At 32.1% G+C, this 18278-nt stretch overlaps 1 protein-coding gene across 1 annotated transcript; it reads left to right on the forward strand.

The window, feature by feature from the left end:
- The first annotated feature begins 11058 nt into the window (after positions 1–11058).
- Positions 11059–12069, forward strand: LOC131623305 (uncharacterized). The gene is made up of 2 exons (XM_058894303.1): positions 11059–11389; positions 11999–12069. The coding sequence occupies exons 1-2, from the start codon at positions 11059–11061 to the stop codon at positions 12067–12069; spliced, it is 402 nt and encodes a 133-aa protein (XP_058750286.1).
- The last annotated feature ends 6209 nt before the right edge of the window (positions 12070–18278 follow it).

Raw genomic sequence — 18278 nt, forward strand, 5'->3', positions numbered from 1 at the left:
AGAATGTGTATATCTAGGACTGTCACCTCAACATAAGGGATTCAAATGCCTTAGCAAGGAAGGAAAAATCTTTATCTCTAAAGATGTAACCTTCAATGAACAACAGTTTCCCTTTTCTAAACTTTTTCCCACATCCAACTGCTCTAACTCATCAAAACTCTCTGTCAGTCCAGCAAATAACTTGTCTCTCTCTTTTCCTACTAATGTCACTACTGAAAATCCCAAGCAGTCTTCAGTCCAACAGTCCAATAGAAACACCACTTATGAACCTTTGGTTATACCTGATACCCCTGAGCAACAACACATCAATATTGATGCTGGCAATCAAACTCAGGTTAGCCATCATGACCAGTCCAGTCCCAGTCTTGCCATTGGTCAGTCTGCCCAAAGTACTGCATTAAGGTCTACAAACAAAAGTACACCTACCAGTACTACTGTCTCAGCATATGGAGATGTACTGCTGGACAATAACCAGAACTTCAGTCCCTCTGAACACAATAATTCTGTGGATCAAAATAAAAACCCCCATGCACCAGAGGTGCTGCACTATTCAGAGGGCTATCCCACAGATATATCACCACAAGGTGAGACAAATCTACAAACTAACCAAAATTCAGGTAACTCAACCCTTGATGCCCCTCACATCCCCAAGTTGACAACCAGTCAACAGACTTCTAAGACACCCCCTGCTTCAGTCAGCCCTGTGTCTACTTCATCTCTCTCTCCCTCAATCAAGTCCAGTAGAGCTATAGAGCCTCTTGTGGAGAATGCTCACCCCATGCTCACTAGAGCTAAGACAGGGCATTCCAAACCCAAAGCCCTTCTTGCTCACACAGAAGTGGAACCAACTAGTGTTAAACAAGCAATGTCCAAACCTGAATGGCTTCAAGCTATGAAAGATGAATACAATGCTCTCCTGATCAATAACACTTGGACACTCACTAAATTACCACCTGACAGAACCCCTGTAGGCTGCAAATGGGTATTCAAAATTAAAGAAAATGCAGATGGCTCTATACTTAAACACAAAGCCAGGTTGGTAGCAAAAGGTTTTCATCAGGAGCATGGGTTTGATTACACTGAAACATTCTCTCCTGTTGTAAAACCAACTACTATCAGGGTAATTCTTACTCTAGCTATCACCTACAAATGGGACATTCAACAAATAGATATCAATAATGCTTTTCTGAATGGTAGTCTGAAAGAAGATGTATATATGGTACAGCCTCCAGGTTTTGTGAGTAGTGACAAGAACATGGTATGCAAACTGAATAAGGCTATCTATGGTCTTAAACAAGCACCACGAGCCTGGTATGAAAAGCTTACTCAAGCTTTACTTCAATTTGGTTTTTCTTCTTCAAAATGTGACACTTCATTATTTGTGTACTATAAGCAAGGGGTTACTATTTATGCTCTGGTCTATGTAGATGATATTCTACTTACAGGTTCCAGCTCTTCTCTCATACATGATCTTATTAGTAAACTGCACAGCAGGTTTGCACTGAAGAAACTTGGTAAACCCAAGTACTTTCTTGGCATTGAAGTTCTCTTCTGCAACAATGGCTCTATGATATTGACACAGTCAAAATACATTCAAGACCTTCTAGCAAGAGCAAATATGTCAGCTGCCAACGGAGTACCTACTCCCATGCTTAGCACTTGCAAATTGAGCAAACATGGCACTGATTTCATGTCAGATCCTCAACAATACAGGTCCATTGTAGGAGCTCTACAATATGTTACTCTAACAAGACCAGACATCGCATATAGTGTAAATAAAGCTTGCCAATTCATGGCAAACCCTCTGGACACTCATTGGGCTATGGTTCGAAGGCTTCTTAGGTATCTTAGTGGCACGTTTCAGTATGGTCTGCTTCTATCACCGTCTGCCTCAGCTCCAAAATTTTCCATTCGTGCTTACAGTGACTCAGATTGGGCAAGCGACCCAGATGACAGACGATCCACCTCAGGATCGTGCCTCTATTTTGGTTCAAATCTCGTTGCCTGGAGTTCCAAGAAGCAGACACTTGTAGCTCGTTCAAGCACTGAAGCTGAATATCGAGCTCTAGCTCACTCTACTGCTGAATTATCATGGTTAGAATCTCTTCTTAATGAGCTCAGGATTCCATTTCATGTTCCAGTTCTGTTATGCGACAATCTCAGCGCAGTGATGGTTTCACACAATCCGGTTCTGCATGCTAGAACAAAGCACATTGAGCTCGATATCCACTTTGTTAGAGAAAGAGTAGTAGCTGGAAATATGAAGATACAACATATCCCAGCTGCAACACAAATTGCCGACACCCTCACCAAACCTCTAGGCACAAATGCTTTTCAAGATCTGCGAAACAAACTGAAAGTTGTTCATGCTAAGCACTACTGTTCAGTTTGAGGGGGGGTGTTAGAGTATATGTTATAAGGGGGGTTAACTTAGTTAACCAACTATTGTGTAGGCCCAATAAGATTGTACTAGTTTAGCCCATCTCTTGTAACAACTTTATTATATAGTTCTGCACTATTCCATTGGAATGGTAAGTGAGAATAATATACTTTACACAGAGTGTAAATTGTGATTGCTTTTACATGAATCAGAGATTCAAGAATAATATTCAATCACCAAACTTCAATAAAACCCAACCAATCCGCCATCTCCTTCCAAATTAATTCCACATTGCGGCAAGCCAAAAGAGAGTGATACGGAGATTCGGAAAAATCTTCACAAAACACACAATGAAAATTCGAAGAAGAAGGAATGATTCCTCTACGAATGAGAGAATCCTTGGTAGAAATTCTATTAAGGAGACATCTCCATCCAAACGCTCTAACTTTAAGAGGAACTTCAACTTTCTAAATTGAATTAATAGCATGATCAAAACAATTGGAGGGACCAAAATTCCCGTACCTCAAGCATAACGCCGTATAGCACGACGAAACCGAATAAAATCCATCTTCAGACAACAACCACCGAACATTATCGGTGATGTTTCCCATAACATCCAGCAGCGACAACGTCTGCTATAGGTTCTGTATCGACGCTGCAGCGGTGAGAAAAGCATCGGGCTGCCTTTCAAAATCACTCCACCACCACGATTCATTTCTCCATCCACCCATCGAAGCAACAGAAACATCCTGTAAAATAGAAACATTGTATAATGCCGGAAACCGCTCCTTAAGAGAGCCTCCTTCAAGCCAATAAGAATGCCAAAAAGATGTCAAATGACCATTTTCCAAACGAAATAAACAATGCTTTGCAAAAACTTCCTCGGGAAGGTTTTTCCCTAAAGAGCAAAGGTCCTCCCACCACACCGAACAAGAATTCTTATTTATTTTTTTTCCTCCCTCCTTAATCGCTTGTAATTTTACATCGCCATAACGCGCCTTCAACAAATGAAACCATAAAGAGTTATTCTCTTCCAAAATTCTCCATCTCCATTTGTACAGAAGTGCCATATTAAATTCCTCCATTATTCTCATTCCAGGACCACCTTTCTCAAACGGTAAGCACACATCACTCCAACTAACCCAATGCGTTTTCCTTTTTTCTTCTGGGAGAGTAACTCTTGTATCTTCTAAGTCTGATGCTGAGACTTACTATATAGATTATGAGGATTACTTATGTATTGAAAGCTTTGTTCTTTGATAGTTAAGTCTTGAAACACAATGTTAATTGAAATGTTTAGATTGATTAGATGATGAAATAACTTTGGAGTTTCTTTGATAAAATAGTTTTTAATATTCAAAACATTAACAAAATATGTTTCAACATAGATCTATCGAAAAGAACACGAAAACGGGTAGTAAAACAACATCAACAGTGTTTGTGAAAACATAAGATCAAATATGTTATTTTTATTTATGTTATTTTTCTATATGTTATTTCTAATTTTGATGAAAAAATTCGTGTATAGGAATTCCGACATGGTTGTTCTGACTCCTGCGGCCGAGTATATGACAAATATGTGTCAAGAAAGATATGAAGTTAGGGAGAAGAAAAGTAACAACAAGGTAAATGGTTAATGGTGTTGTGTTTTAGTATTTTAAAGGTTAAAAACCTTTTTTATTTGTTTTTTTAATTTGATTTTTGGGTTTTGAATGCAGAGGCCGAGAGAATTGAAGGCTATGGAAAGTGTGGAAAGTGATTTAGAATATTGATGCAAAGGGGATGATAGATCTATAACAACACACAAAACCTAAACTATTTTGGAAAATAGAAGAAAATGGTGATGATATTATGAGTGGATGATCCTTTTTTTTTTAATTTATAAGTTATACTTTTTTCTTATCAATTTTTTACTTTGTGTAGAAAAGATTAATTTTTACATCCAAGAAAACTTTAATGATTTTGTAAATTTTAGTTATGATTTCATTTATTTGATTGATTTTTATATGTAGTGATCCATAAAGAAGAGATTGAAAATTATATACCATGATGATTTAATATTAGTATAAGCATTATTTTAATCCATTTTTAATAAGGAGAGGAACAATTTATCTTAGATTAGAGAGGAGGTTTTAGTGTAGTTGACCACAATACAAAAATTTATTTTATTAGACAGTTGAAGAAAATATATTAAGAAAAATAACATAAACATTCATATAATTATAATAAATGTGATCTACTCTTGAATGAATTATTGATTAATAATTAATTTAATTTTCTTATTCATTATTACTCTATATGTAACTAAACGATTTGGTTAACGTGGTACCTAAATTTAAATTATTTTTTGAATAATATATTTTATCCTAAGAAAGGAGTAATTATGAAAACTCTATGCATGCAATCGTTTCACTCACGGGTAAGTGACACTGTGTGGGGAGTGGATGGGTAAAGCGGCGAGGACAATGTGATGTGAGATTTGGAAGTGATACTACTCAGATATTCAGAGCAGTATATATGATGGGTAAGGGTTACTTCTTTATGTATATACGTTACTTCTTTATGTATATGCATTACTTCTTTATGTACTCGAAGTCTCAACATGTCAGATTATTAAAGTACATTTCATATCACAATATTTTTTTATTGTCTTTTCTTTTCATTGTGACAGTGTAGCAGATGCTTTTTCTTTTTTTACTTTGACAGTATGTAACACTGACCTTTCACTTTAACTTATACATTTAATTTTTAAGCTAATAATTAAGTTAATTAATTATATAATATATGTATATATGACAACTCAGCTGATACGTTTATTTTTCAAAGAAAACTTGATAGGTAATATGCAGTACTTTGATGATTTCAGGTTTTTCTTACTCGAAATATAAATTGAATGAAATTAAGGAGGATTGGAATGAGTACAGATAAGTCATATAATAGTTATTTAGAGAAGTTTGTAAGTTATCATTTGTGATCCTAGAATTTAAAGAATAATTAATAGGTTTTTCAAAAAAAATATCATACTAATATAATATATGAGTGTAATTTTGGCTTACTTTCAAAAAAAAATATCCCACCACTTTAAATGCAACCATTGAAAATATGCATAGGCCAAAATTTTCAAATTATATATATATATATATATATATATATATATATATATATATATATATATATATATATATATATATATATATATATATGATACTCACTAGTTTCAAAATTTCTTTATCACATATGATGATTGCTCACTCAAAGGTTGATTGAAATATAATAAATATGATATATATATATATATATATATATATATATATATATATATATATATATATATATATATGACATAAGCGGATTGATCACATTAATATCTTATGTGCAATGTATATAAAAATAAAGATTTGAAAGAAGACATTATTGAAGTAATTACATACTGTATTATCTAAAAGGAATGAATTATACTTCAATATATCATGGAGATTATATAATTTTAAATAAATATAGGTTATCATTATTCTCCATATATGTAATTTTGAATTTGTATTATAGAGATTAGGAAATTTATGCAAATTCAAGTTAGTTCACTTGTGGTTATTGTTGATCACGATATAATATTGATCTATGATTGTGAGAATTGTAGAATTTATGATATTTGAATAGAAGAGAAAAATTTGATATTGAAACTAAAAAGAACTTACGCCGGCGCTTTTATCAGAAAGTGCTGCCTAAAGAGGGCTTACGTCAGCATTTTTAAACAAAAACCCGTAGTCTAGAGTATACTTAAACTAGCATTTTTAATAGAAAATGCTGCCTAAAGTGCATCTAAGCCAGCGCATCTAACATTGACTAAAGTTCATTTAAGCTAACACTTTTGACATAAAGTATTGCCTAAAATTCACTTAAGCCATTGCTTTTAATAGGAAGCGCTGCATAAAGTGCAATTAAGCCAACGTTTTTAACATGAAGCGCAGCCTAAAGTGCACTTAAGCCTACGCTTTTAACAAAAAGTAATGTGTAAAGTGCACTTAAGCCAGAGCTTTTACATTAAAAAAAGCATTGTTTATACCTATAGCAGCACTAGAATAGACAACGCTTAAAAGTGCTGCATGAGGTCCAAATAAGCACTGCCTAAGGTCTTATTTGGTATAGTGATAATGTAATTGGTTTTTTTGGACCATTTTTTATTAAAAAAATGATCCTATGATATCTCCATCGGTTTGTTTTGATTTGGTTTTTAGTATTTTTAAAAAATGAAATCGAATTCGGTTTGTAAAGATTATTTGATTGGTTAACAATTTTTTTATAACATTCACTACTAGAAAATTCGCTTTTAGTGACCGAATTAGAGACCGAAAAAGCTTAAAAATCGGTCACTAAAATGTTTAGAGACCGATTTAGCGACCATTACTTTTCGGTTGAAAATGTACTAGTCGCTAAGCTTTTGCGACAAATTTAGTGACCGAAATTTAGAGACCGAATTTGTGACCGAATTCAGTGACCGATTTTAGAGACCGATTTTAGTGTTCTTTTTCATAACATAAAATTAAAAATTATGATACCTAGGAATCAAACTTGTGACCTCCGTGTATTTAAATAACAACTTGCCACTATACCACTTAACAACTATTGTTATATTTTATATTTAAACATATATACATATAGTTTTTTTTTTAAATATATTATATGTTAAAACAATAAAAATATAAAAATTTTAATAAAAATTTAAATTTGAAAAAGAATTAAAATCTTTAAAAAAATGGAAAGGAAATAGTAAAATAATAAAGAGGATTAAAAATAGAAAAAGAAAATAAAAAATATTAGTGACCGAAATTTCGGTCTCTAATTTATATATAAAAATTAAATTGTATATAAAAATATTTGTTGTGACCGATTTAGTGACCACTTAAAATTGGCTCATGAATATTAAATTTTGGTGGCTAATTCGGTCACTATAGTGACCAAAATTGCGGTCACAAAATTTTGGTCTCTAAATCGGTGGCTGATTTATTTTAGTGACTGATTTAGTGACCTCTTAAAATTTTCTCATGAATATAAAATTTTGGTGGCTAATTCGGTCACTACAGTGACCAAAATTTTCCGGTCACTAAAAGCGAACTTTTTAGTAGTGATTATATTCATTTGTGTATTCTCTATTATCTTGTTTTTCCTGTGTATTTGATGTTTTATTATTTTAAAAATATATTTCATATAATTTATTTCATATTCTATTTTTTCAACAATTACAAATTGTTCTTAATTCATACGTAACGTTGACATATTTTCTATTCTATAACAATACATAAAGGAGATATACCTTTTTAGTTCGGCTCTTTTTTACATTTCCAAATATACTCCTAACTACAATTTTTTCAATAATAAAATAGAATAATAACTACAATATCACTTATGAAAAACTTCCATCCAACGTGAGTAAATGCTTTCTAATTTCTCAACTTCTTCCCAATATATTCTCATATAGCGTGAAAACAACCGTTTTCTAGCGGAGTCGAAGGATGTTGATTCCTTGGAGGCTTTAAGGAAGATTTGGAAGACAAGTGTTCCTTCAAAGGTTAGAATTTTTGACTGGCGTTTGGTGTTAAACAGATTGCCAACAAAGGAATTGCTGGTTGATATAGGAATTCTGCAGGAGGACGTCGAATGTGTATGTGTTTTCTGCTTTCTGCATATTGAGGATAGTAATCATATGTTTTTATCTTGCCATGTGATCATAAAAGTTTGGGATATGGTGTATAATTGGCTGGGGATAGGCAGCATTCAAGGTAATGGGTGTGTTTCACACTTTGTTTGTATGCTGTATAAGTTGCAGGGTTATTGTGACAAAAATAGAGTTGCCGCCTTTTGGTTAGCTACCTGTTGGTGTATATGGAACCAAAGGAATACTATTATCTTCAAGAACGGTATTCTAGATGTAGGCAAAGCTGTCCATAAGATAAAAATGCATACATGGTGGTGGTTGGGGATTGGATCGAAGAAGAAAGTCTTGTGTAATTGGTATGAATGATTTCATACACCATTAGAGTATTGTAATTTGTAACTAATCTCTTGGTTTGGATCTAGTGTAGGAAATCTCGATTGGTTGTACTTGTTTTCTTCGAGTACAGTTTGTACTCCTTATTATATATATATATATATATATATATATATATATATATATATATATATATATATATATATATATATATATATATATATATATATATATATATATATATATATATATATATATATATATATATATATATATATATCATTGCTTATTAGAAATAAAAAAATAAAATAGCATTACTCAAATTTGGTTAATGCAGTGTAAAAACATGGTTAATGCAGTAATGAAGTTGGTTAATGCAACATCCAGGTATTAAAAATAATTTTTAGCAGTCACCAAACTTGGTTAATGCAGTATAAAAACTTGAGTAATGCAGTAATGAAGTTGGCTAATGCAACATTCAAGTATTAAAAACATTTTTTAGCAGTCATCAAACTTGATTATTGCAGTATAAAAACTTGATTAATGCAGTAATAAGGTTGGTTAATGCACGTCCGTACATGAACAGTGTTGTTCGTAATTTAAAAAATAAATTATAAATATTATTATTTTATTTTAAAAAACATTGTTCACCGTATAAATACGTTGAACAGTGTTTGGTGTAAGTATTGGTGTATAAATATGGTGTAAGAATAGCATTACTCTAATATCATTCATAAGTATCTTTGTCAACAAATTTATTATTATAATAATTCTCACCATATTATCATATTCATATTTATATATTGATATGAAAAATGTTAACACCACAGAATGCAAATAACTAGTACGTCTCTCAGTGACGCATTTAAATGACCGATGGGCAGACAACAAATCACATCAACCATAGGCAACAAACAACAAGTTAATCGGTTTTGTTGTTTATTAACTTTACATGTACAGATCACAAATATTGTATATAACTAGAAAAACAAATTTGTGACCACAAATTTGTGAATCTAAAAGTTACAATACACATGTCTTTTTCTTAGATACTTCTTTTTAACTATGCCGAAAAAGATCTTACCGAATGTTTTTGAAATTTCTTTACCCACCTCCCTCTTTTCTTGGTCACCTCTGGTGAAAAACCCAAAATACACTTATTTATTTTTCAAAATTTGTCTTATTTCGGAAATACACTTCCGAAAATACGAAAAAAAGGTGTTTTCGGAGATGCATTTCCGAAAACACCCCTTTTTTGGGTTTTCGGAAATGCATTTCCGAAAACACCTTTTTTTGGGAGGGGGTGTCTTCGCATATACACTTCCTAATTTTTTTTGGGAGGGGGTGTCTTCGGATATACACTTCCAAAATATTCCAAAACCAAATTGGTCTTGGAATGTTTCGGATATACACTTCCGAAAGAATTCAATAATTATTAAAAAATTAAAATCAAGGTGAATCAATACAATTAATAGGTATAAAATCAAGGTGAATCAATACAATTAATAGGTAAAAAATTTCCTAAACAATTTTAAAGTTAAAAATTATTTTACTAACTTATATAAATCAAAAACATCTTAATTTCATAAGTAAATTTTGAATTATTTAAAATTAAATATAATATATAAATATAAATATAATATATATATTATAAATTAAAACACTCATTGTTTTAATTTTTATAATTATTATATAAATGTATAAATATATTTATAATTAATATATAATGATTATTATATAAATATATAATAATTTTTATAAATATATAATAATTATTATAATTACTATATAAATATATAAATATATAAATTAAAACACTCATTTTTTTTAATTATTTTTGTAAATATATAAATATATAATAATTATTATAAATATATAAATATATAAATATATAAATAAAAAATTATAACTCATTTTGTAAGTGAAATTATTTTAATTATTTTAATTAAAATTATTTTAAATTTTAAAATATGAATCAAAATAGAAATATATAATAATTATTATTCATAACTCATAAATTATATCAAAATATATAATTATTATTATTCATTACTCATAAATTATATCAAATTTATGATAATTGAATTAATTAATATCCTAAAATTAATTTTTGGGATTTTTTTAGATTTTTTTTGTTGTTTCGGAGATGCATTTCCGAATTAGTCAAAATCCCAATTTTTGGGATTTTTTCGGAAATGCACTTCCGAATTCTAGAAAAATTTAGAAAAAAAAAAATTTTCGGAAATGCATTTCCGAAGCGGGGTAAAATGGGGTTTTCGCTGGGGGTGACCCCCATAGGGAGGTGGGTAAAGAAAAAATCATGTTTTTAAGTGTAGTTTATTTTGACTTATTCATTTACATTACTACTGGACATCAATAAGAAAATTCTCTCTTGCTTTTCTATTCATACAATTTATAGCATAAATTAACTTCCATAATTTTTTATAAATACATACAATAAAATTACAATGTTATACAAGTTAAATTCTTGAAGTATTTTAGGGGCTGATAATTATGTGTGGACCATTTACATCCAGCCATACTAATGATATGATATCTCATTTTAAATTTTTGCCCCTAATTGATTCTTCTGACCCATGTGAAAAATTCTAAGTCATGTTGACCCAATCCCAATGGTCTACTTATCATTATAAAAGAAGATTACTAGCATAGAAAAAAAACATAGAAGAAAATGGAGGGTGTTGCGAATCAGAATGGAGCACATTTATTCACAGGGTATCAAAACAAAAGAGGAAATTGGATGGAACAAATGAGAGGTTCACTTATGGTGGTAGCAACAGTTATTGCATCTGTAACTTTTCAAATTGCAATAAACCCACCAGGAGGTGTTTGGCAAGAAAACACAGATAGCGCGCAAGGATGTCCAAAAAACGAAACATGTAACGCTGGTACTTCAGTACTTGCTGCGAGCGAAAAACTTAAATATGAAGCTTTCATATTACTATGTACCATATCTTTCTCGGCTTCTTCGACAATAATCTTGTTGTTGATATCTGGACTTGGTAATAGGTTTGTTATATGGTTGCTCAGAGTAATAACCGGTGTTTCAGTGATTTTCTTAGCAGGGGCATATATTATTTCTATATGGATGATATTGGGTTCATTTGATGGTGTAATTTCTAATTTCATAATTGGTTATGGATATTTTTGGGGAGGGTTGATTGTTTTGCTTCTTCTCTATTTTTTCTGTCGCTTTGTAATTTGGATACTGAAATTGTGTTGCTGTTGCTGCTCAAAGAATGCAAGCTATACATAAATAGAGAAGCATGTGCTAGGTTGCTTTATCTTATGAGCTTGGATGAAATTTGTTGTTACATGTTAAGGGTTTGTGTGTTTATGGAACTAGAGAGATTTAGAGTTGAAGTCTTTCATCATTTAGGTGAGTGATGATTCTCTAGTATCTTTAGTTGAATTTAATTAATGTCGTTCACTATCAAATATTTTTATAATTGGAATGTAATTTTATTCTGTATGAATGTCAAAAGCTGTTCGTTCATCGTTGGTACCTATTTAATATAAGAAATATAATTTCATGTTAGTAATTTTAGTAGTGTGTGAAAGTCAATATAATTTCATGTAAGTTTGTAATCAAGTATTGTCTATTGTTGCAGAGATAGCGAGTAGAGCTGTCAAAATGGGATCGGCCCATAAGTCCAACAATTTGGCACGAGTTAGGTCGTAAAATATCTTCAAAAAACACGATCCTGTCTTTTTGGACCAGCCCATCAGGCTTATGTTTTTCATGGGCTGTGTCGGGATTCAGACTGGCCCACTAAAAAAAGATTTTGGTAAATTTTGGGGAAAAAAGATTTAGATAAGATATGATTGCATAAATGTGTTTTCAAATGATAAAGAAAAGTTAAAAAGGATGAATATATATTTTCAAGATGATGTGATCAAGGAAATAGTTGTGAGATGAAGAGAAAATTTGATAAGTATTGGTGATAATATTAAGTTATTTTGTACTTTTATATGAATGTTTTTGTGGTATTCATAATATTTATGGATAAATATTTTAAACATCACTCGTTTATGATGACTCTTTACTTATGTTATGTTGTATTTATCTATTACATCTCTTTTTATAAAATTAAAACTATAATATTGAAATACGGGCTGGGTTGGCCTATCGGACCGCACAAACTTTTGAAAAATGGACCGGACTCATTTTATGTAGTCCATTAAGCATTTGGTCTGGACCAGCCCATTTAAACATATTGGCCCACCAGCCAGAGCGAGCTGGGCCGGGCCAGCCCATTTGACAGCTCTGATCAGAGCCGGTTATAAGCCTGTGCAGTCTGGTCCACTGCACGGGGCCTCTACATAAATAAGGGCCTCACAATTCTCGTAAGCTAGTCCAACTAAAAATGTTAAAAACCAAAAAAGAGAGGGATAAAGCTTTGTACTGCATTAAATTAAGCCAAAATTAATTTGACTTCTATACAACTTCTTCCTAGACAACATAGGTACTATATGCAGCAAATTACTTCTTCAAATCAAATCTAGTGATCAAGCAAAATCCTAAACTAATACATATTTTATTATCATTTTTCTATCAAATCTTCTTCCAGAAATTCTAAATAGAGGTTCATATAATTAATTCTTCTCTAAAGAGTTTAATTAGTGTAATATCCATATGTATAGGGGTTGTGAATTGAGATAATTTAAATATCAATATCTTTTATTTTTTTATCATAGAATATCAATGCACTATTTTAATTGTTTCTTTTTTCATCAATTAATTAATTCATATCATATTTTAATCAATTTTAATTTATTATTATTATTTTTTAATTTATTATTTTAATTTCTTATTATCTTTTAAATTTTTAATTTCTAAGATGGTTGCACAATTTTGCAAAAAATATTATGGTGCTCCTATGAAACTTCAGTTTTTTTAATATTTTTTAATATTATATTACATCGTAATTTCTCATTGTCTCTATTTTATATAAAAAAAATAATTAGTAATTTCTTCTCTTTTATTGTTAATTTTTAATTTGTAATATTATTTGTTAATCGTTGATTATCTCTTAATTTTATTAACTGATTCAACTTCAATGTTGTCTTTCTGATTTTGCAAATTTGATACAAATCACTAAAAATTCAATTTTAATTTGTCGTCTTCTTTTTATTCCTTTTCGACGCCTCCTAAATTGTCTTCTAAAATTAGAGTGATTCAAAATATGAAAAGCATAATAAAATCGATGAGTTTACTCAATCTTAAAAAAAAAATTGATAAATTTATTATAAAAAATTATAATTTTTTTGTTAAAAATAAAAATATTGTTAATGTTGATGTAGGATTTTTTATTAGAGATCATTTTAAATATTAGAACAGGGCCTCTAAATTGTTTGAGACGGCCCTGGCTCTGATCATGAGATGTTTCTGGTAGATGTTACTATATTGATTTTCCTAATTTCATTGATAATCAATTAGGATTATGACCTATACGGTTTGTTATTGTATTTTTATATTTGATAAATATTGTGGAAAAATACTTGCACGAAAACAAAATAATATATAACTTTACAAACAAACAATCACAATTTTTATTAAATTGGAAAACAATTTTTTTTCTCTCCTACTCAATCACAACCACCCCACGAATCCAGTTAAAAGACATTAAATTTAAAATAAATTTAAAATTTTCTCTCTTCTAATTGATTGTTTTTAACACTAAAAATTTAGAATGGTATCCAAATAAGTTTTTCTCAACATTGTGTATTAGATGTTAGATATCCCTCTGTTTAAAATGAATGTTATTTAAGATTTTTTCACACAATTTAAGAAATATAATAACATTGTTATAAGACATTGTATTTTTATTATATTAACTTTATAAATGTATTAAAAATTTTATAAATGTATTGGAAGCAGGGTATAGAATAATAATTAAATGAGTCAGTTACAACAAGATTGAAACTAGAATTGAAAAAATAACAATTATTATTAAGTAAAAATAACATTCATTTTAAAATAAAATTTATTTACTAAAACGACATTCACTTAAAAAGGAGAGAGTACATTGCCAGGTGTATGATGATTTCTAGATCCAACTTGTGCACTTTGGTGCAGCAAATCATGCTCGTTTTCAATATATGGAGGATCTACAATCGTCAATAGATGACAAATTGGATCAAATCAATGAAGCTCTTTCTATGATTTTGCACAACACTCATCAGAGTTCTTTCCATGGTGTTGGGAACTCAAACAAAGCTTCATTTCAAGTAAGAAATATCAAGCTCGATTTCTCGGTTTAGATGGAAAAAATGTGTTAGAATGAATTTTTAGCGCTGGACAATTTTTCGATTATTATGAAACCTCTAATGAGGATTGATTGACTATCACATCTATTCATCTGGACCAAGATGTTGTCCCTTGGTTTAAAATGATTAAGATAACAAATCCTTTTAATTCCTGGGTTGCACTCACTAGAGCTTTGGAACTAGATTTTGGACCTTTAATCTATGATTGTCTTAGAGCGACGTTGTTTAAGTTTATCCAAACTAGTACTGTGAGGGATTATTATCTGCAATTTACTGCTTTAGCAAACATGATCTTTTCAGCATCGATGCTCTTGTAGACTACTTTAGTGGCTTAAACCCTGACTTTAGGATAGATGTTATGATTCACACTCCTATTAAAATTGTGAAAGTTATGTCCGTAGCCAAAGTTTATGAGAAACAAAATACACTTCCACCATCAAACCACAAAAATACCAAAACAAAAAACTCAATACCAAAATATAACTCACTTCAATTCAAAAAACAAGAAATCAACCAAATATACCAAACAACCCACCCTTACTACAAACACGTCCTCGTAGACCAAAGAACCCAAACATCAAAAGAATTGTGCATGCTGAAATGCAATTATGAAAAGACAAAGGACTGTGTTATTGGTGCAATGACAAATTTTGGACTTAATGTATAAAGTGGTAGTGGTTCGAATGCTATTTTGACACACTTTCTTATAACAAATACCTAGACTGTATCACTGTTCACCGTATTTATACAGTGAACAATGTTTTTCTATTAAAATAATATTATTTTTTAAAAATATATTATTTTTAAATTTTTTTTATAACAAAAATATAAGGTTGTGTCGTTAATCAACTTCACAATTGCATTAACCACAAAAATGTATGTCATTAACCACTTATTTTACTTATAATTCATTAACTTCTTTCACTACTTCATTAACCACTTATTTTTCTCAATATCATTTTCAACATTCCATCGAGATTTTTCAACAATTGATGTACGTTCGTTTTGTAACACAGTATTACATGATTTTTCGGAATTTCACAACCTTATTTTTGATACTTTGACTTTGTCAGAGTCATTGTGGATATACAATTACTTCCAACATATGATGTTATTGCTACCCCTTACTATGGTTGAAGTTGGAAACAAAAAATGTCCTCCATGTGTACTTTGAATAACCTAAAATTCTTAAGACACTTTATAAGCAGGACAAGGGATGTATGATCGAACAAACTGAGAGCTTAAGCTGATAATTGGGAGTTTAGGCAGGTAATTGGAGTTGAGACACTAAATCGGACATGATAGAAGGTGTACGTATTCGGAATCGAGATATCACTACTATAAAACGCACATACAACAACGCCAAAATCATCACGGTTCATCAATACTTCGTGGTGACAACAAACTTTAAGAACTTGCTTAAAAAATGCCTTTAGAGAGAGAAACTCTCTCATCTCTCTAGCTCTTTTAGATCTTTACGTGTAGGTCGTGGATGAGGACGCAGAATAACTTCGGGGGAGGATGGACGATGGTAGAAAGGAATTCTTTCAGAAGGGGATGAGTAGGCAAATGGGATGTTGCGAGAGGAGAAGGAAGGAAGATGGAGGGAGCGGTGGTTTCATCGTTCTTCTTTACAGAGTTCGGGAGTAGATGGAAGGCTAGGGACCTGATGTATGAGTTCAAGGAAATAGGGGATATCGATGAAGTTGTTATTCCACCGAAGAGGGACAAATTTGGAAGGAGGTACGGGTATTTACGTTTCTTCAACGTTAAGGATGAGAAACTTCTAGCTATCAAACTGGATAGTATGATTCTTGAAGGGTGAAAACTGCACACGAATCCCCCAAGGTTTCAACGTCAAGAGAAGGAGACGGAAAAGATGTCTTGGAAGAAAGGTAGGGGAGGTAACGAGGTCGTCATGGAGATGAATGAAGGTATGGTGCAAGGTCATAGTTCTAAGTCTTAGGTGGATAAGAGATCCTTTGCGGATGTCGTTCACAATCGTCTTGCGAAGGTTAATAGAGGTGCAGAAGCAATGGGGATCAAAGCAGTTTTCTTCGCGGCTGCTAAGGAAGAGACAGAATGTTATAAAAAGGCGTTTATCGGTGTTATCAAAGAAGCGGAAGTTGCTCTGAAGATCAAACAGAATTTCCATGAAGAAAGTCTCTTCTCCATCAGGATCACTTTGTTAGGACCTAACTTATGTTTACTCGAAGACTTGGTGTGTGGTGAGGTGGAAGCATTTATCGAGGATCGAAGAGGGTGGTGGGAGAACTGGTTCTTATCTGTCAGACCTTGGGCCCCAAATGATGTAGATGTAGAGAGAATCACATGGTTGAGAATATCTGGTATTCCTTGCCAGGCTTGGGGCGAATGCTTCTTTAAGGTGGTAGCAGAATCCGTAGGAACCTACATCAAATGTGAAGAGACGACGGAGGCACGCATTAGTATGGACGAGGCGAGAGTCTGTATCAAAACAGGGAGTAGGGAGTTAATCAATGAATCAGTTAAGGCAGTCATTGACGGCGTCCAATTCCTTATAAGCTTAAGAGAAGATTATTCTTCGCTTAAGGATATGACGACGGTGCGAAGGAGAATGGATGAAGATGGTTCGGATTCTAACGATTCATCGGACGGTGATTTTTCCGATGAGGAGTGCATGGGAAACAAGAAGGAAAATACCGAGGAAGAAATCTCTAAAAAGTTTTCAGAAAGTTTGACAAAGACGACTCAAGTAGGGCATAGGCAAGAGGAGTGTTCACAGTCTGCTTGTACAACAGTCTTTAGGAAACTTTCACCTTTTAAGGAGTCACTGAAGCATAAAGGCAAAAAGGAGTCTTTTGACTTATCAATCTTGGATAAGGAGGCGGGTTCTATGCAAGGAGAAGCAGAGGCATTTATTGATTTACCTAATATTATGGAGAACGTAAATGTAGGGGACGTAGGAGATTCAGGAGAGGATGAGTGTGTAGCTAACAACATTTATGATGGTGGGACCAAGGATAGAGACGTGGGGAGCTTGTTTTCTAATTATCCTATGAAAGTTGGGCAAACACTGAATGACTCACTTCCTTTTTCCTCAAGTGGGCCTGGGCAGGGTGAAAAAGGGTGCGTAGGCCCATGTTCCTTTAATCTTTGGGGGCCTGTATGGTGTCCATCACATTCAGGAGCAAGGTATTTTCTATCCATAGTAGATGATTATTCCATAAAATTATGGGTATTCATCCAGAAGACTAAGGATGAACTTTTTGAGAATTTCAAAAGTTGGAAGACTCTGGTTGAAAATCATACTGGAAAGGTCAAGAGGTTGAGAACTGATAATGGCCTTGAATTTTACAATGAGGCATTCGACAGTTTTTGTGCGGCCTCTGGTATTGCAAGGCACAGAACTACTACAGGTACTCCACAACAAAATGGTTTGGCTGAAAGGTTTAATCGAACTATTTTGGAGAGAGTCGGATGCATGTTAACTAGTGCGGGGTTAAAGAAGGTGTTATGGGCTGAGGCTGTTTCGACAGCAACATATCTGATAAACAGATGTCCTTCGACAACGTTAGATATGAAGAAGTTTGGTCGGGACATCCACCAGATCTCGACAAACTGAGAGTATTTTGCTGCGTA

This window comes from Vicia villosa, unplaced genomic scaffold, assembly GCF_029867415.1.
Source record: "Vicia villosa cultivar HV-30 ecotype Madison, WI unplaced genomic scaffold, Vvil1.0 ctg.000060F_1_1, whole genome shotgun sequence".
NCBI lineage: Eukaryota > Viridiplantae > Streptophyta > Magnoliopsida > Fabales > Fabaceae > Vicia > Vicia villosa.

Excerpts from the sequence above, each read along its gene's own strand:
- LOC131623305 (XM_058894303.1), top strand. The coding sequence starts at position 11,059 with ATGGAGGGTGTTGCGAATCAGAATGGAGCACATTTATTCACAGGGTAT. Across the intron at positions 11,390-11,998 it reads GTTGTTGATATCTGGACTTG|AGATAGCGAGTAGAGCTGTC; the intron begins GTAATAGGTTTG and ends CTATTGTTGCAG.